Raw genomic sequence first — 20,507 nt, 5'->3', positions numbered from 1 at the left:
TTCATGAAGCACTACCTGTATGCCAGGTAGTATGCTATGTGCTGGGGATTTAAAAAAAAAAGCAAAAATATGGTCTCTGCCCTCACTGAACCCAAAGACTAATTGTGGAGACCAGATGCTCATGGATGGACACACACAAGATTGAAGCACAGTCTGCGGCAGCTGGTCTCAGAGGGTCTCAGAGTTGTAGCTCTGAGGGCTGAGAAAGGCATCCTGCAGAAGAAGCTGCTAGAAAGAATCTTAAAAGAATTCAGGGAAACTCCAAAGTACAGATGAGGAGAAAAGGAAAAAAATTCCAGAGAAGGGGCACAGGATGTGGCAAGGTCCAGGAATGGGAGATAAACATCATTAAGAAGATGGATGGCAATGGATTGTAGGGTATTTAGAGGAGAGTAAAATATAAGGAACCTAGAAAAGAAGGAGGGGGCCAAGTTGTGAAAGGCTTTAAAAGACAAACAGAGGATTTTATATTTGGTCCTAGAGGTAATAGGGAGCCAGTGGAATTTATTGATTAAGAGGGTGAGATGACATAGTTAGACCTTGCTTTAGTAGAACAAGTAGAACCAAGAGAATATTGTGTACAGCAACAACAAGATTATGTGATGATCACCTCTGAAGACTCTTTTCAACAATGATATGATTTATATCAATTCCAATAGATTTGTGATGGAGAGAGCCATTTGCATCCAAAGAGAAAACTGTGGAGACTGAATGTGGAGCAATTTCACCTTTTTTGTGGTTGTTGTTGTTTGCTTGCCTGATTTTTTTTTTCCTTTCATTTTCCCCCCTTTGATCTGATTTTTCTTATTCAGCATGATAAATGTGGAAATGTTTAGAAGAATTGCACATGTTTGACCTATATTGGATTACTTGCTGTCTGGAGAGGGAGAAGGGGGAAAGGAGAGAGAAAAATTTGGAACATGAAGTTTTGCAAGAGTGAATGTTGAAAACTATCTTTGCATATATTTGAAAAAAATAAAAAGCTATTTTTATTAAAAAAAAAAAAAAAGAAGAAGAAGAAGAAGAAGACGCTCACAAGCGTCACAAGAGCTTAGTGGAGAATGAACCAGAATGGGCAGAGACTTTAGACAAGGAAATCTCCCATCAGACTATTTCAATGGTCTAGGGTGAGGGGATGAACTCCTGTGCCACAGGTGGAGGCAGAGTGAGAGAAGAGCAGGGGACATATATGAGAGATGTTGATAAGATTTAGCAGCAGTTTGTAAGGTGTGTAAGCCATGGATGACACATACATTGGGTGACTAGGAGGATAATGGTGATCTCAACAGTAAAAGGAAATTTAAGAAAAGTCAGGGATTTAGGGGAAAAGACAATGAATTTGTGTTTATAAGACATACAGTTTGAGATAATAATAGTTGATTATTAGCATTTAGACATGTGCCAGGAACTCTGCCAAGTGCAGTATAAATATCTCATTTGAGCTTCCCAGAGATCCTGGAAGGTAAGTGTTATTGTTATCCCATTGTACAGATGAGGAAACTGTGGCAGAAGGGACTTGCCCAGGATCACACAGCTAGTATGAGTCAGAAATTAGAGTTGCATTCAGGAAAAATCTCTTCCTAACTCCAGGTCTAATACTCTATCCACTGTACCATCGAGCCAAAAGGTAGTTGGTGATATAGAATTGGAGGAGAGGTTAGGGTTGGTTAAATAGATCTGAGAATCTTTTACAAAGAGATGATGATTAAACTCCATAGGAGTTGGTGAGATCTTGGTTGGTTTGTTGTTTTTTTCCCCTTAAGGGAAGCAAAATGTTTAAATAGGAGCATCCTCTCAAGCAAACTTCACATCTCCTGACAGACATCTGGCTTCTCTATTCACCAGTGGATCTGGATGCCCCAGTCTCCTTGTATATGGCAATATCTCCCACCAGCATTTAGGGAAGTGCTCAGAGGCATTACTTTGCAGGTCTCAGTTAGACCAGATGGTCAATGAAGTCTCTTCCAGCTCTGAGATTGTTCCATGCTAGGATCCTGGGAGGAGCTTGATTTAGTGAAACGCTAGCCCCGATTAATAACGATAGGTTAGACTTCTCCTGCCCCCCCATCCTCATTTCTTATTCCAGCAGCCAGGTTGGAGAACTGTGACAGGAACTCCAGACTTCTTTATCTGTACATGTTTATTCTAGAATCCTGGATGCTGATTGTCCATTTCCTGTTTGCTGCTTTAAGGACACAAGGGTCCAGCTCTCCTCTCCTCTGCCCACATCAGATTAGCAGAACAGCTAAGGGGTTGTTGGGACAACTAGATGGAGGACCTTCAAATTCTTCCCAATTTTCTGGCTTGGAGAGATTGTTTTTCTCTTTTGATATTTCAGTGTAACTGTGATCACAGCAATATGGACAATTCCCTCCATCCCTCAGTGTGGATCTAGTCCTAAGTATATCATCCTGAAAAGTAACAATAGCTAGAATTTATATAGTGCCTACTATGTGCCACTTTATAAATATTATCTCACTTGAACCTTACAACAACCCTAAGAGTTAGGTGCTATTATTATCCCCATCTTATAGTTGGGGAAACTGAGGTAAATAGAGGATAAGTGGCTTACTCAGGTTCACACAATTAGTGTCTGAGTCTGAATTTGAACTCAGGTCTTCTTGAGTCCATGTTTTACACGATAGAATGCACTTCACCACCTGCCTCACAGGAAGATAGGCTTAGGCAACCTCAGAAGCCATATGTCCCATCCTCCTCCCCTCATTTTATAAATGAGAAAGTGAAGTCCCAAGAAAGAGAAACACTTTCCAAAGTCCCACAGGTAGTAAGAGATTCAGTGTAGTACAGTGGGAAGAATACCAGCTCTGGGTCAGATGACCTGGTCAAATCTTACCTCTAATATTTGCTCTTTGTGTGAACTTATCCAGGTTATTCAACCTTCTTGAGCCCATGTTTCCTTATTTAAAATGAGAGGGAATGAATGAAATCATCTTTAAATTATTTCCAATTTTAGATCTGTGGCTCTAGGATTAATGGATGACCTAGGAGATATCTTCATGTTCTAGACCTAGGTCAAATCTATGGGGGCAGGGCTCACTGTACTGCTTGGAGTCCTTCCTCATGTGCTCATGACAGGTTGAGCAGGCTTTATGGATATTCGGGGATCACACCACCTGTTCATTGATCACTCTTTCTACACGACTGACACTCTAGTTGTACACTTCAGTAATATATTCACTTCAGTTATATATTCTCAGAGCAGTGGGAAGTATGCTGAATTTTGGCTCAGAAGAATTGGTTCAAAAACTGATCATGAGACTTAAGACTTTCACAAAATTCTGGATAGGTGATTGAACAAACTGAGGAATTGGATTAGATTGCCTCTAAACTTCAGTCTGGCTAACTCTAGACTTCTGCTCCTGAGACAGTCTCTCCCTTTGATTTTTATACTCCTATAGCAATGATCCCAGAAACTCAGAATTGAGAGGGGCTTCAGAGGCAATCTAGTCCAAGTTAAGTGTAAATAGCAATTCTCTACAAAATCCTTGACTAATTGAAGACTTCTGGTGTTGGGGAGATCACTCCTCTTCAAATAATTCATTTTACTTTTGAACAGCTTTGATTATAAGGCCGTTTTTCTCCCTTTTCAGACCCAAGCTTAAATCTATCCTCTATAACTTTGATCCAGTTTCTTGTTCTGCTCTCTAGGACCAGAGCCAGTGAGTCCAAACTGATAGCCTTTTTAATACTTGAAGAAAGCTATCAGAACTGGCCCTATTCCCTTCATCCTTTTCTTTCTCTGAGCTAAAGATTTCCAATTCCTTCAACAGATCTTTGTATGGTTTCCAGTTTCTTTCCAATTGGTGACCCCTAGTTAGTGTCTAAATTCTAGGTTAGTAATATCTTACCTTGTATTAGAGCTCTCTGTGTAAATGTTTCATTTCTCCCACATTAGAATTTGAGTTATTTAAAAACAGAAATTCTATTTAATTTATTTTAAATCATAGTTGACATTCATACAGTAGTTTTCAGGTGGCAAATGATAGTATCTCACACAAGGAAGGTACAATATGTACAATATTATTAATAATATTATTGTTATTATTGGTTGTTGTTGTTTCAGTTTTATAGATCAGAAGCCTGGGATTTAAAAAAGGATGTGACTTGCTTTGGGTCAATCAGCTCCCACCTGTTGTGATATGAGAACCACCTGCCAGTGGCTGCTGGAGGTCAGAATGTAGAATGGATCTCTTCATGTGAGAGGATGATGATGACACACGGAGACTGAGAGGCAGGTGCATTCTCTGACCTCTCCACTGAGTGGCAGTTTCATTGTCTGACCTATCTCCTCTTCCTTCTTGCCTCCAATTTATTTCATTCCCAATCCACAAGGAAAATCTTCGGAAGTAAAAGCTGCTTTGCAATTCCTTCAAGTTTAGGATTTACAGCTGTGGAGGCTCTCAGAGAATTGACCTGCCCCTTCACCTAGTCATGGTCTGTCTCCAGATACACTTGCTTCTTCACTTTCTTTATGCACATCACAGACCCTTTCTTTGCCACCCTAGGGGTGAAGCCTAGAGACCCTTTCTCAAAAGAATATTTTTAAATGTATAAAATAAAATACATGATATCTACAAAGGAAAGAAACTATGCTGAAATGCAATTATGAAAGCAAAATTTTTAAAAAAGAACTCTGGGAGACGACTATGAACCACTACATAGAAGTCCCAAGACCTCTAATTTTGTCCGCCTGGATTTTGGATTTCCTTCACAGGCTAATTGTACACTATTTTGAAGTCTGATTCTTTTTGTACAGCAAAATAACAGTTTGGACATGTATACATATAGTATTTAACTTATGGTTTAACATATTTAACATGCATTGCTTAACCTGCCATCTCCGGGAGGGGGTGGGGGAAAGGAGGGGAAAAGTTGGAACAAAAGGTTTTGCTATTGTCAATGCTGAAAAATTACCCATGCATAGATCTTGTAAATAAAAAGCTATAATAAAAAAGAAAAGAAAAAGGGAAAAATAAAAAAAAATAAAAGTGTGAGTCTAAGTAAAAAAAAAAAAAAAAAGTTCATAGACTCCAGATTAAGAACCTCTGCGTTGTCCCAATCAATTAATCAATTAAGCAAAAAGCATTTATTAAATCCTGACTATGTGCCACATGTGCTTCAATGAAACCATAAAGACAAAAATACTAGCCCTATCCTCAAGGAGTTTATATTCTAATGGAAAGAGGCAATACATGAATAATCAGCTTTATTCAGAATAGAGAGGAGGTGATCTCAGATGGGAAAAGACAAATAGCTAAGTAAACCAGGAAGGCCTCTTGCAAAAGGTGGGATCAGAGTTTTCCAAGCTTTCTCTTTTCCCTTACCTCTGGCTCTATTTCCCTGGCTTGCAGCAAGACACAGCTTGAATCCCACCTTCTACAGGAGGCCTTTCCCTGTTCTGCCCCCGCTCCCAACCTTCCTTCTCCCTCCTCTGCATGAATCTTTTATTCACCCGCACACTGTCTACCCTATTAGAATTGAAACTTCTTAAGAATGGGGACTGTTTTTTGCTTTTTTCCTTCTGTTTCTGCAGTACTTAGCTGAATATCTGGCACATGATTAGGGATTGTGAAAAAAAAAATAATTTTATGTAATCAAAACTATCCATTTTATTTATCTCCTGGAAACCTCTCCGTCTCTTGTTTGAGCATGAACGCTTCCCCTATCCATAGATCTGACTGGTAATTTCTTCCGTGCTTCACCAATCTGCTTATGTCACCCTTTCTGTCTGAATCACGTCCCCATTTTGAGCTTATCTTGATATACAGTGTGAGATACTGGTCTATCTCTAGTTTCTGTCTGATCACTTTCCAGCCTTCCCAACAGTTTGTTGAACAGTTCTTGCCCCAGTCCTTGGGACCTTTGGTTATTCCAGATAGATCAAACTTTTTATTTGATTCTAATGCAGTTCATTGCAACTAAGAAGGGAGAGAATGCTAGGAATGGAAGCAGCCAGCTTCCAATGGGGAGATCGATAATGGTGGCCAAAGTAGCCAGATGTAGACTTCCTAGAGGGGTTTGGAAAAGTATATGAAGACTTAGGAAGGTCCTAAGACCACACATTGTAGAGAGCTTTAAGTGCCAAATAAATGATGTTATATTAGATTCTGGAGATACTTAACAACCAGGTCTTGCACATAGTAGTTGCCCAATAAATATTTAATTGAAGTACTAGGAACTAGGCTTGGTTGTTCTGTTAGCTAGTTGTGGGATACTTCCCTTTTCTGAACCTCAGTTTCTCCCTCTGTAAAATGGATCTGATGATTTCTAAGATCCTTTCCAGCTCCAGAATCCTTTGAGTACTATATACTTCCAGATGTGTTGTCTTTCCCACTAGATGTACCCAGAGGTGCTGTCAGATATGAGGGTGAAATTTTCAGGCCCAACTCTATCCCTGGGAAGTGTAGCCATTGACCAGAGTGCTCAGGGGCTCAGAACCACTATCCAGAGGGGAGAACAATATTGCTCTTTTGGATTTGTGATCCTACATCCCCTCTGACCTCAGAGGAAGGGGTCTGACCCTGTTAGACTTGATGGAGTTTATCCCTGATAGATGGACACTTAGCCAGATGTGGGTGGGGATTCCCTAGCCAGATGTGGGTGGTGCTTCCTTACCTGAGAGGAGGAGGAGGAGCAGCAGGGTATGTGTCACCCTATTCCTCTGGGCACTTGGCCCTTGTTCTAGGACGGCCTCTCACCGGTGTGAGAGGTAGAGTGAAACTGGGGCCTGTTCCCTGGAGCCTTCCCTGTGCGTTGTGGACAGAGCAACCCCTATGTTGTTGGCCCCCCAGACCTCAGAAGATGGAAAATGGGGCTCAGGCCAACCCCAAAGAGTTCAGGAAGAAGGGGCTGGTTAGACTCCTATCCTGGAAGACGTCCATGGAGCAGATGCTCTTCCCCAGGGCTGCCTCTTTTTGGAATGCCACCAGGTAAGTGCCAGGCTCTCGGGTGAGAGAAGAAGATTAAATTTTATGGACATCCTTAGGGAAGTAGGGTGGGCTTTTTCTAGACGTTAGTGTTTCTTGGAGAAGAGATCTCTGGTTCCTCAAATATTGGTCTGAGAAATTCCCCAGCCTCATAGAAATGTCTAATTGAAAGATTGTCTAATTTAATACTTCTCCTACCATTCTGATTTTCTGGATGGGAAAGGTTAGGGTCAAATAGCCATAGAAGAGCTGGTCTCCTGGTTTGACCAGATTTGGTCGTTGGCCTTGCTCTTTCATGCTTGTATGACCATGGCCAAGTCCCTTCATTAATCCAGGACTCAGTTTCTATCATTGTAACACGGAGGACTTGGCCTGGAATAGCCTTACATGTCCATTCCAACTCTGAATCCTATGATTTTCCTCCCCATTTTTGGACTCCTCTCCAACTCCCTCAGATTACCCTTGGAATTCTTATGGATCCTCGGTCAGAGTCTCCCTCCCCTCTGTAACAAGGGGGTAACAGATCCTTGAGGTGGGGGGGCAGCGAAAGCCTCTTTCTGCTGCCAGATGTTAATAACAGACCTTAGTGGGGGCTGAGGGCAGGGAAGCTGGGAAGCCACATCATGTAACAGGTGTTTATGGGGACCTGAAGCCAGGGCTCAGCAGGTCGTAGCAGGCCTGAGCATGTGGCGTGAAGATAGCAGGGAACCTGATGGGAGATGTCGGTTTCTCTGTCTCCCAGGTGCATCCCGGGCATCAGGAAGCTGTTCACAATCACCATTTTAGCAGGCAGCGGTGAGTAAGGGCTCACTCCCTGGAGGAAGCCCCTTCTTCCCTCCCCTCTTCCCTCCCCTGGGTTTGTCCTCAAGTGCCCTCTTGTCATTTGTGAGTACTGCATCCAGCCCAGCTTCCTCCTTCCTCCCAGGATTGTTTAACTCCAGACTGCCTGGGTACAAACACCGGGCACTTGTCACCTGGCATTTACGAGGCCCGAGCCTCATGTTTATGGTGGTGTTTATGGTGCGTCTCTGTCCTCATGTACTCCCTGGCTGCCCTGAAGTTGTTGGGGACCAAGTGATGGGCCCAGCAGAGGGCTGAGAGCAGAACAGAAGGAAGCTTCTGAGGAAGGAAAGGGGGAAAGGGAGCTTAGGTGATATGTTTGTCACCATAGCAGTACTGTGTCCTCGAGGTGCAGGTGTGAGGAAGGCGAGCCCAAACTGGAGGAGTTGGCTGTAGGCCTTGGGACTGGGTGGGGAAGAGGAGCACAACACATTGGCAAAGAGTCCTGACTTCAGAGTCAGAGGATGCGAGTTCAGAGTCAGAGGATGCGAGTTCAAATCCTGTCTCTGCTATTTACAACTTAATCTCTGTGAGTCTCAGTTTCCTCATTTGTAAAATGAACTGGAGAAAGAAGTCTCAAACCACTTTAGTGTCTTTGCTAAGAAAAGCCCAAATGGTATTATAAAAAGTCAGACATGATTGAACAGCACTAACAAAGTAGGCAGTACCCAGTACCCAGACCTTGCCTACAGAGTAAATGCTTTCCACCGATAGCATGTGTTACTGTGATGTGGTAAATGTGTGTTTGTGAAGATGCTTACGTGTATGTGTGTGTGTGTGTGTGTGTGTGTGTGTGTGTGTGTGTAAACTGTCTTCTGCCCACAAACATGGTTAAGTGTATAATCTCTTGGAAATGTTTTTTTTTTTTTCCCCCCTGAGGCTGGGGTTAAGTGACTTGCCCAGGGTCACACAGCCAGGAAGTGTTAAGTGTCTGAGACCAGATTTGAACTCAGGTCCTCCTGAATTCAGGGCTGGTGCTCTATCCGCTGTGCCACCTAGCTGGCCCAATCTCTTGGAAATGTTAAACCTGAGATACACTATGTTAAATTTAGCAGAAAGGGAATTGACAACATTAGGAGATGGAAATTTATGTAACACACTGGAATGCATATTAATTTTCATGAATAATGATGTTAGAGAACAATAACAAAGGAAACCTCCATCCCTTCCATTGAGGGTGGGGGTCTGCTTGACAGAACAGTTGTATACATCACCAGAGACAGCCATTGCATTAATTGTTTTTCCTTAATGTTTTTCTTTGTAATTCCTGGGAGAATGGTGGATTGGGGATGGAGCATATTAGATTTTTTTTTTTTTAAGAAAAAAAGATTAGCTCTTTTCAATAATGAGATGATTCAAGGCAATTTCAATAGACTTGTGATGGCAAGTCCCATCCACATCCAGAGAGAGAACCATGGAGACTGAAAGTGTATCAAAGCATAATATTTTCACGGTTTTTTGTTGTTGTTATGTTTGCTTGTTTTTTCTTTCATGTTTTCCCCCTTTTGATCTGATTTTTCTTGTGCAACCTGACAAATATGGAAATATGTTCAGGAGAATTGTATTTGTTTAACCTACATTGGATTGCTTGCTATCTTGGAGAGGGGGAAAGAGAAAGAGAGGGAGAAAAATTTAAAGCACAAGGTTTTGCAAAGGTGAATGTTGAAAACTATCCTGATCCTTTTGTTTACCTCCCAAAGTTTCAGTACCTTTCTTTATAAAGTGAGGAGTGGACAACATGATAGTTCTGAGTTTTCTTTGAGCTCTGAGAGTCGGAGACCTGATTTAGTTTGTTATTGGGGTTGTTTAGTAATTTTTCAGTCATGTCTGACTTTCCATCACCCCATTTGTGCTTTTCTTGGCAGAGACACTGGAGTTCACCATTTCTTTCTGCAGCTCATTTTACAGATTAGGAAACTGAGGCAAACAGGATGAAGTGAAGGCTGGATTTGAACTCAAAAAGATGAATCTTTCCCACTTCAGGCCCAGAACTCTATCCACTATGGCGCCCCCTGACTGCCTCCTCTTTCTTGCTTAGATCTCCCTGACTTCAGGCCCAGCATTTTATCCACTATGGTGCCCCCTAGCTTCCCCCTCTTTCCTGATTAGATTTTCCTGACTCTGTTATGCACTGTGATGCCCACTTGATGCCCTCGATTTAGTTGAAAAAATATTTATTAAATGCCTACTAATTAAATGTGCAATGTGTACAAAGAACCAAACTAAGTAAGCCCTAACCTTAAGAAGCTTCCATTTATTGGCTGAGGGACACAACTCAGTCAGTATGATCAAAGGAAGATTGTATTAGTGCTTCTCCCTCCTTCTTAAATGAAAACATGTTTTCTTATCTGCATTACGTGTTATTTTATCCAGTAGCATGGAAGCTATTTGAGGGCAGGGCTTGTTTTTAGTATAGTTTATAAGTATAAAACAAGAGGGACTCACGGCCACATCTGAGATGGGGTTGGTACGGAGGTAGGGAGGTGGCTTCATGGATACCTGGGCCTGGAGTCAGGCCCATTCAGTCATTTCCATTCTGTCTGACTCTTTGTGATCCCATCTGGTGTTCAGGAAAATCTGAGATCAAATCCACCCTCAATACTTCCCAGCTGCATGACCCTGAGCAAGTCATTGAACCTGTTTGCTTTAATCCGCTGGAGAAGGAAATGGCAAACCACTCCAGGACCTTGGCCAAGGAAAGCCTTTGGACAGACAGTATTGGAGTGTTATGGTTCCATGGAGTTACAAAGAGTCAGACATGACTAAATAACAATAACATACGTTGGTTGGACTGCGTCAGATTTCAGAGACAGATAAAGCAAATTATGAAGAGGGAAAGAGAACTCTGGTGTAGTGGGCGTGATCAGGGAAGGCTCCAAGGAGAAGGTAGCAATTGAGTTGGGCCTTGAGGGAAGAGAAGTCGAAAGGCAGAGAAGATGGAGCATCTCCCACTCAAGGGAAGGGCCTAAGTGACTACAAATAGGCACTTCACTAGGCAATATGTCAATTTAGTAAGAATTTTTTAAGCACTGAATATGTGCCGAGTATGGCACCAGGTCCTTGGACACGGAAATAGAAACAAAATAATTCCTGCCCTCAAGGAGCTTACATTTGAGTGGCTGAATTTGGCTGGGTTTTAGAATATAGGAAAAAGAATAATGCGAACCAGGCCTAGAAACATAACTTGCAGCATATTGGGGAGGTATTTAAGTGCTAGGCGAAGGAGTTTGTACTTTTTCCTCGATAGGGAGCCAGTCAAGCTTTTTGAGCTCTGGAATTACTTGGCCAAAAATGTCTCATGAAGCTTATTTTAGCAGTTCTGAAAAGAATGGATCAGAAAGGGTTGTCTGGAGACAGGAGATCAGTTGGGCATTTTTTACAGCCGGCTGGGTGAGTGTCAAAATTACTCCTGTGGTTGTTTCTGCATAATTGAGAAATGTCAGTCTGGATTCCGACAGTGCAGAGGGTCAAAGGTACAGGAAGAATGGCAAAGTAGCTTAGTGGACAGACCTCTCAGACATTTACTAGCCCTATGACCCTGGATAAGTAATTTGCCTTAGTGTCCTCCACTGTAAAATGGGGACATTAATAGCACCTAGCTCCCGGGATTGCTTTGAAAATTAAATGAGATAATATTTGCAAAGCACTTAACAAATCCTAAAGCATGATAAGTTGAATATTATTATTCAATTATTTTAAACTCGTAGGTTTTCTTGGTAAAGATACTGGAGTGGTTTACCATTTCCTTCTCTAGGTTATTTTACATATGATGAAACTGGGGTAAAAAGAGTGCAGGGACTTGCCTAAGATCACACTGCATCTGTGTAAATATCTGAGGATGGATTTGAACTCAGGAATTCCTAACTCCAGGTTCAGAGCTCTATGTGCCACTTAGCTGCCCCAGTTCATGCTGGCTATTCAAATAAAAATTAAAGGCATGATCCATAGGATCATAGATTGGAAGGTAGAAGAGATCTTAGCCATTATTAAATCCAATGCCCTTGGAAATTGAGGCCCAGGAAAGTGGATTGCATAGAGTCACACAGGTAGTAAGTAGCCAAATTGGGATTTAAAGCCAGCTTTGAAAAAAAATCATTTGCTTTCCCAATGGCATTGCCAGCTTCCCCAAGGGACCGTTGAGATGAACCTTTGGCCTTTGAGGTTCTTTTTGACAATGAGAATTTGTGATTCTATGAATGAAGTCAAGAAGTAAGAGATTCCCAGGAATAAATATTTAAGGAAATAAAAGGCTAAGAACTCATAAGTCCAGAAGCAAGAAGGCTTTACTATCTGAGCAAAACTTTGTCCTAGCCAGCCTTGCTTCCTTTTAGGGAAGGAGCCAATCTCTGGGCCCAGGGGGCAGAATCCATAGTGAAGAAAAGGTTCATGGGTATAGGTTGCTGGGAGGTTCCCTTCCAATGCAAGTCCAAGACAGCATTTTATGAGACCCTTCTCCATAGCCTTTAGTACTGAGCCTTGCACGTAATAAACAGGAACTTAGTCAAATTTTGTTAAGTTTGATTTTAGAAAGGAGAGGAGGGCAGCTAGGGGGCGCAGTGGATAGAGTACCAGCCTTGAATTCAGGAGGACCTGAGTTCAAATCTGATCTCAGACACTTAACACTTCCTAGCTGTGTGACCCTGGGCAAGTCACTTAACCTCAGCCTCAGGGGAAAAAAAAAAAGAAAGGAGAGGGAATGCAGAGAAAGTCAGCTATCCCTCCCTCTGTCTTTTCCAAGAGTAATGAAGTGGTTTTGAACTTAGAAAATAATATCATTATCGAGAACCTAGGAGTCAGGCCTCAGGGAGAATGGAGAGGAGAGAGAGAAAGAGGAAAGATTTCCATTCAGAAGAAAATTGGAACTGGTTAGAATAGAAGCTTTCAAGGTAGCTAGAGAGGGAAGCTCAGTCTCAAAAGAGAGAAAATACAAGACTTCTCAGGAAACAGTCAATCAATTAACACGAATTAACTTGGGCTGCTCAATGGAGGCATGCTAACAATGGAATTTCCCAATAATTTCTAGGTCATATCAAGGTCGTTCTGCTTCTGGGCTGGAGAATGTGGTCTAGAGAAGGGAGGCTCTGAATTTTTGGTTGCTAATGCCCAATAGTAAAATATGTTGTGAACATACCCCTCTATTATGGTATATTTCCTTATTCGTTAATTATATACACATACAATTGTATTATTAAATATAACAATAATTAATATAACATTATATTATACATTTTATGTTATTTTATAGAAATTTCAAAAAAGTTATAACTAATAATAATGATAACTAACATTTACATAATATGATGTACCAGGGACTTTACAATTATTATCTCATTAGATCCTTACAACAATTATTGGAGACAGATATCTGCTACTATTATTTCCATTTTACAGAGGAGAAATTTGAGGTTGCTTAGGGTCAAGTGTGTGAGGTCAAATTTGAACTCAGATCCTTCTCACTTGCAAGCCCAATGTTCTGTTCATTGTATTGATATTTGGTACTTTGGTCAAACAGGATCTATTAGTGTCAAAACAGGTCAACAAGCATTTATTAACCACTGATTATGTGCCAGGCTCTGTGCTGATCACTGGGGATACAAATAGAAACAAAAAGAGAGACCAGTCTTTCCTTCAAGGAGCTTACATTCTAATGGGGAGGAGAATACAAAACAAAAAACTGAAAGTAGGAGAGGGGAGAAATTACATAGTGGAGAAAGAAGCTCAGAAGGTCAGGAGTGGGACCCAGAGAGGAATGAAGGGGTGAACGAAGCTGGACAGTGGACCCTTCCTTGAAATGGAAGTTTCTCAGGACCAATAAGAGGAAGGGACTGAAGGGTTGCAGGGATCTCCCAGGGTGAGAAGGCTGCTAGAACATGATGGAGAAAGAAGTCCAGAGAGTTAGGTGGGGCCGGGAGAGGAAAAAAGGAGATTATTGAATAGGAGAAGATGGAGGCGGCATTAGACAAGAGAAAGACCTATTAGCTAGCTATTGCAATAGTCCGGGCCAAAGGTTATGTCCTCTTGGTCTTGCTGAGACAGTTGAAAAGAGGGGACAGATTTGCGAAATGAGGAGTCAGATCCAACAAGATCTGGTAGTTGATTGAATGTGTTGTTGTGAGACGGGCTCTACATCTATGATTAGATTATCTAGAGTTGGAAAGGACCTGAGAGGCCATCCAGGCCAACTCCCACATTTTGTAGAGATAGAGATGAAAGCTTAGAAGGTAACACAGTTAGTAAGTGTCTAAGGTGGGATTTGAACCCAGGACAGAGCCTGTTCTCTTTCCTACTGTCTGGTTTCTTTTCTGCCTTCAGACCTCTTAAAAAATCATTGCTGCTGCCCTTAGGAAGGTTGGCCTATGTGAGTGGCTGTGCAGGTGACCTACTGGGTGGAAAAGAGCAGACCATCAGATAATTTGGCTCATGAACCCAGAAGAGAGCTCAGAGTTCTAGTAATTGCCACCAATGAGAAGGTGGGGACTTCAACCAGATCACTGGCTGCTATATTGCTGTATCCCAGTGATGCTGCTAGATGATATCTGAGTACCCCACTTATTTGTCTTTCTCTCTCCCTCCCTCCTCTCTCTGTCTCTCTCTCTCTGTCTTTCTATCTCTCTCCATCTATCTCTCTTTTTCCTTTCTTCCTTTACTCTTTCCCTCCTACTCTCTCTCTTTCTCTCTCTCTCTGTCTCTCTCTCTCTTTCTCTCTCTCTCTGTCTCTCTCTTCTCTCTGTCTCTCTCTGTTTCTCTCCGTCTCTTTCTCTGTCTCTCTCTCTCTCTGTCTCTCTCTCTCTCTGTCTCTCTGTCTCTGTCTCTCTCTGTCTCTGTCTCTCTGTCTCTGTCTGTCTGTCTGTCTGTCTGTCTGTCTGTCTCTCTCTCTCTCTCTCTCTCTCTCTCTCTCTCTCTCTCTCTCTTTCTCTATCTCACACACACATATATTCTCTCAGCTTTGTAAAGAAATGTTTTCTCCCTCTTTTACAAAATGGTTTGACTCTCTTTTCTTATTTTTATAATCTGTCATTTTCCAGTGGCTCCTTTCCACCGTCATGTCATAGTCGATTCCTCCCTTAAAATAAAGAACAATTAAGCAACATAAATCAATACCATACCCCTTGACCTTTTTTTCAGTCTTGTCTATGGTCCATGGAGGTCTACTGAATTTGAAGTCAATGGTAGAAACCATCACAGGGAAAAATGCCATCCTCTCCTTTGTGGGCTATGGCTGCTACTGTGGACTAGGTGGCCGGGGTCTACCCATGGATGAACTGGACTGGTAAGTTCTCCCGCTCCCCCAGGCTCAAGATCCATTCTCTTGGTACACACTGAAAATAGAGCTAAGCTTTTGATTTTCCATGGGTGGCTTATCCTCATGGCTATGTTGGCTACCAAGCTCCCCATACTGGCATAGATAGGTTGTCTTCCCTATCAGATAGGATGCTCCATGACAGCCCTCCAGATTCTTGAAAATAGCCATCATATCTTTCCCTGGCCTTTTTTCCTTACTTATTTCTTTAGTTAATTCTCACATCTGTCTCTTCATCATCCCAATTTCCTTTCTCTGAATGTGTAATTTTTTTCAGTTCCTGAATTGAAATTGTTATTTCTAAAACATGTTGTCCAGAACAGAACCCAGAAACCACAAGATAGATGATTAAGACCAAGAGCATCATGGGTACTCCCAGAGGCTGGGGACTGACTGTGCTTTTCCTCTTAGCCTGGGACCTTCTGAGTACAGGAGCTGTTTCTATATATCCCATACCCACAGTAAGATCTCCCCAAGAGGAAAAACCAAGTGCCCTCCTTCTATATTCTTTCTAGCTCTTGCCTAAGTGGAAGTGATAAAAACAGACTACTCTGCTCACTGAGACTGGGGGACATCCTTCTTGAACGTCTGCATCCTTATGCCGTAGCCCTTCATCTGGCTCCCAGAGACCATTGAACTCTCTTAGGCTTTCTTCCTCCTTGCCCTCCCCCCTCTCCCATCAGCTCTAAAATGGCTCTTTTATTCATCATACTCAGGACCTCTTCCAGGGTTCTGACAGAGCACATAGCACTGTCTTGGGATCTGAATGCAATCCAGGCTCCTTGGTCATGTTGTTAATATTACAAAAGAGCCTTGTCTGAACCCTGACCTCTCTCCCTCCTTGGTTTTACATCAGTATGTAAGTCACATATTAAGGGAGAGGGAAAGGGATTAAGAATGGGAAGAGGTGGAAAAAGAATGAAGAAGCTGAGGGATTTTGAGACAAGGCGGCTTGAGGAAAAATCTATTGTACTAGGAGGGAGGAAGTATGGATTCAGGACTCAGTTCTGAGATTGATCAATTAATTCCAGCATTTATTAAGGGCCTATTCTGTGTGGATTACAGTAAGATAGTGTAGTAGAGAGAGAGTAAGAGAGATTCATTTTCCTGAGTTCAAATCTGGCTTTAGATACTTATTAGTTGTGTAACTATTTTTTGCCTCAGTTTTCTCATCCATAAAATGAGCTAGAGAAGAAAAGGGCAAACACTTCAGTATCTCAGCCAAGAGAACCCCAAAAGAGTTCATGAAGAGCCAGATACAACTAAAAAATGACTAAATAAAATTTCATGTAGAGTAGGGTCTTCCTCACTCCATGTCCAAGTACTATCAAGAGGGAGGCAGAGTGAGCAGTAGATTTGTATCTGGGTTCAAATTTTAGCTCTGTTCCTTATTTATATAACCAGTGATGAAGTCTCTATAGACCTCATGTTGTTCTTCTGTGAAATGGGCAGAATAATCCTTAGAGCACCAATTTCAGAGATTCTCAGATGGAGAGCCACAATGGGCCTCAGAGACCACGGAGGTTAACGCCTCCATTTTCCTCTAATTTCAAATTTTTTGATTATTTCATAAGTGACAAAAGTCACAGAACAGAAAAACACATATTTCCATATATGCCCAAAAAATTAGGAGAGGAAGATGAGCCAGAAAGTATGTTAGATTTGGCAATATTTGAAAAGAATACAATAAATTATCCTTTTTTCCTCTGGGCATTTTAAAAAAGTGCTACAGTAACTCTTGGTTTTTTGTTTTGTTTTGTTTTTTACATTCCCATATCCATTCTCTTCTTCCTAAATCCTTCCCCCCCATTAAAACAGAACAAAAACAAAAAATATATATAACAAAAAAGTCTTGCCTAACCAAATAAATTCCCACACTGGCCACATCTGAACATGCATCTTGCATTCAGCTCCTGGAGGCCACCACCTTTCCTTTCTGTCAGATAATACTAAACATCATCCACCATTGGTCTTCTCCAAATTTCATTCTTGGTGGAGAAAATTCCGGTTAAATGACTTGCATGAAGTCTCACGGGTAATATCAGAGGCAGGATTTGAGCCCTTGCTCCTTCCACTGCTCTTGTGTTGAAGTGACTTTGAATGTCACAGCCCCACTCTGGCCCTCAGTTTTCTCATCTGTGAAATGGGGGACTTTGAACTAGATGATGAAGACCTCTTCCAGCTCTATGATTTCATGAAGGTAGTTTTTAGCTTAGGTGGCTGGGCGGTGTCAGAGTTCAGAGAGCTCAGGGGCTGAACTGAATTTAAATCTGATTCCAGACACTAGCTATGTGACCCTGAGTAAGTCACTTCACCCTGTTTGCCTCAGTTTTCTCAATTATAAAATAATCTAGATAAGGAAATGGAGAAAGAAATCCTAATGGGATAACAAGACTCAGTTGGAACTAAAAAAAAAAAAAAAAAAAAAGAGTCAATAATAACTATCTTGATGTAGCAGGGGGAGGAGAGGAATTCATGGAGGGCTCTATGAATGAGGCTGACCTTCCAGATGCTCTGAGAAAAAGAATAATTCCGTTCAAAGAACAGCCATCCATGTTCTCATTCCAGTGACTTCTGCTCAGGAACCCATATGGGGCCTGATTCCATAAATAGAGGACCTGGCTCTGTTGTTTGTTATCTTGGTCAAGTCACATAATCTTGTGCCTCAGTTTCCTCAACTGTAAAATGGGGGAACTAGACTTAATGGTCTCTAATGCTACTAAAGTTTCTTCTAGCTCTAAATTTATGAATTTAGGAGTCTATAAAAGGTAGGCAGGAGCTGAGGCAGTCCCTTTTTCCTTTACCTACCTCCTTGTCCCCTATCGCCAGGTGCTGCCATGCTCATGACTGCTGCTACCAGAGGTTGTTTGAACAGGGCTGCCACCCCTTTCTGGATCGTTATGAATTCTCCGTTGATAACGGGACCCAGACCATCACCTGCAGTGAGTACGGCTTCCTCCCGAGGGTGGGCTTGGGGCAGCCATCTCCCGCTGGCTGAAGCGTTCAGGCTGGGGGCCGGTGATCTGAGCTTCCCCGGGTCAGACAAGGCAGGATAATAATAATAACCACAATGGCAGTGTTGATACCGGTGCCAGTGATGGTGGCCGACATTCACAGGCCCTTCAGAGTCTGCCAAGTGCTTTACAAACATCATTTCATTTACTCCTCGAACAACCTGGAGAAGCAGGTGCGATGATTATTCCCATTGTACAAGTGAGGAAGTTGAAACAGACTAAGGTTAAGAGACTTATTGATGATCCCACAAGTCTGAGGTAGGATTTGAACTCAGGTCTACCTCATTCCAACTCTAGCACGTCACCTACTCCATTCACCTATTCCTCCCCTGTCCTGCCCCCACTCCTCCACTCCCCCAGGGGTCTACAACTAGACAAAGGGTTATTGGGGGCATATTTCGGTGAAGATGAAGCAGCGAGATTGGTGGGGAGAGGCTAGCCCAGGAGTCAGGTTCTCATGGCTTCCTCAAGCTGGGCAAGTCCACTTAACCTCTCCATGTCCCAACTAACTCCCGAGATATAAATTACATAGAGCCCCTGATGCGTACTGATGGAGAGTTTCTTCCACAATCATCTATCAAATGCCTGGGATGAACCTGGAACTTCTTAAGACACCAGAGATGCAGGGACAATAAGAGGGCAATTACTGCCTCCAAGGAGGGGGTGCGGGGAGGGGGGAAATACAAATAAGTCCTAGGTTCCAGCACCTGCTGGGCCATTTCCTGGCTCAGGGCACTCTTTCCCTGGCTCTCAGTTTCCTTTCATGTATGATAAAAGATCTGTCTAGATTACCTTTATGTTACTTCAAGTCTCTATATCCCTCCCCAGCCCTGACCTCCCGGGTTCTAAGGGCCCTCCCAGCCCTGACTTCCTGGGTCCTAAGGCCCTCACAGCTCTGACATCCCAGGTTCTAAGGGCCCTCCCAGCTCTGACCTCCTGGGTTCTAAGTTCCCTCCCAGCTCTGACCTCCTGGGTTCTAAGTTCCCTCCCAGCTCTGACCTCCTGGGTTCTAAGGGCCCTCCCAGCTCTGACCTCCTGGGTTCTAAGGACCCTCCCAGCTCTGACATCCTGGGTTCTAAGTTCCCTCCCAGCTCTGACCTCCTGGGTTCTAAGTTCCCTCCCAGCTCTGACCTCCTGGGTTCTAAGTTCCCTCCCAGCTCTGACCTCCTGGGTTCTAAGGGCCCTCCCAGCTCTGACCTCCTGGGTTCTAAGGCCCTCCCAGCTCTGACCTCCTGGGTTCTAAGTTCCCTCCCAGCTCTGACCTCCTGGGTTCTAAGTTCCCTCCCAGCTCTGACCTCCCGGGTTCTAAGGGCCCTCCCAGCTCTGACCTCCCGGGATCTAAGGGCCCTCCCAGCTCTGACATTTTGGGTTCTAAGTTCCCTCCCAGTTCTGACCTCCTGGGTTCTAAGTTCCCTCCCAGTTCTGACCTCCTGGGTTCTAAGGGCCCTCCCAGCTCTGACCTCCTGGGTTCTAAGGGCCCTCCCAGCTCTGACCTCCTGGGTTCTAAGGGCCCTCCCAGCTCTGACCTCCCAGGTTCTAAGGGCCCTCCCAGCTCTGACCTCCTGGGTTCTAAGTTCCCTCCCAGCTCTGACCTCCTGGGTTCTAAGGGCCCTCCCAGCTTTGACATCCTGGGTTCTAAGGTCCTCCTGGCTTGGACCATATATGATTCTTAGATTCTCTCTGCACCCCCAGGTACCAACACCAAGTCCATTGCCTTTGCCCCTGCAGGTGAGAAGAACAAGACAATGTGTGACAAGCAGACCTGTGAATGTGACAAGAACGTTGTCTTGTGCCTCAACAACCAAACATACCATGAGGAGTACCGCAATTATCTCAACATCTACTGCAAAGGAAATACTCCATCCTGCAGCATCTATGACCCTCTACCCGTGGAGATTGAGTGTAGACACATCCCTAAGACGCCTACTCCGCCTCCCTAAGCTGTGCTCCCTCCCTTGAGCCTCAGGGAGAAAGCTAGGCTGGGGGAGGGCCCTGATTCTTCCTGACATAACACTCTTGGGGGTGGGAGGAGAGACAGAGCACAGCAGGCTATAGTGGGTCCCCCAAAAGAGATCTGAGAAGAAATGTAGGTATGGGGCTGCCCTGGGGTGCCTTTGTGCCAGGTCTCAGTGAGGGGCTCTCCATGACACAGACCTTTGGGATTCAAAGGCCACAGGAGAAGTTCAAAGACAAATGGAACAGGTTTGACTTCTTCCTGGGCCTGTAAATATTATACAGGTTTACTTATTGGCCAGGACCTTGGCTGCTATTTTCTTGGCCACCCCTTGGCTCATGGCCCCTTGACATCCTCTGTCCTTGGGGCCTTGAATGCTTCTGGGAGCCCTTAAGGACAGAACCTACTGGTGCTGATCTTCCCTAACTTCTCTGGATACTAGTCACCATCCC

At 43.3% G+C, this 20,507-nt stretch overlaps 1 protein-coding gene across 1 annotated transcript; it reads left to right on the top strand.

Annotated features, from left to right (window-relative positions):
• Positions 1 to 6,822: 6,822 nt before the first annotated feature.
• On the top strand, positions 6,823 to 20,041 carry PLA2G2F (phospholipase A2 group IIF). Its single transcript, XM_074302560.1, has 5 exons — positions 6,823 to 6,950; positions 7,690 to 7,742; positions 14,913 to 15,057; positions 17,917 to 18,029; positions 19,830 to 20,041. Exons 1-5 carry the CDS (start codon positions 6,823 to 6,825, stop codon positions 20,039 to 20,041), a joined length of 651 nt encoding a protein of 216 aa, XP_074158661.1.
• Positions 20,042 to 20,507: the final 466 nt, after the last annotated feature.

The sequence above is a fragment of the Sminthopsis crassicaudata genome, chromosome 3, assembly GCF_048593235.1.
Source record: "Sminthopsis crassicaudata isolate SCR6 chromosome 3, ASM4859323v1, whole genome shotgun sequence".
In the NCBI taxonomy this organism is placed as follows: domain Eukaryota; kingdom Metazoa; phylum Chordata; class Mammalia; order Dasyuromorphia; family Dasyuridae; genus Sminthopsis; species Sminthopsis crassicaudata.
This window is presented reverse-complemented; position numbering and strand designations above follow the sequence as displayed.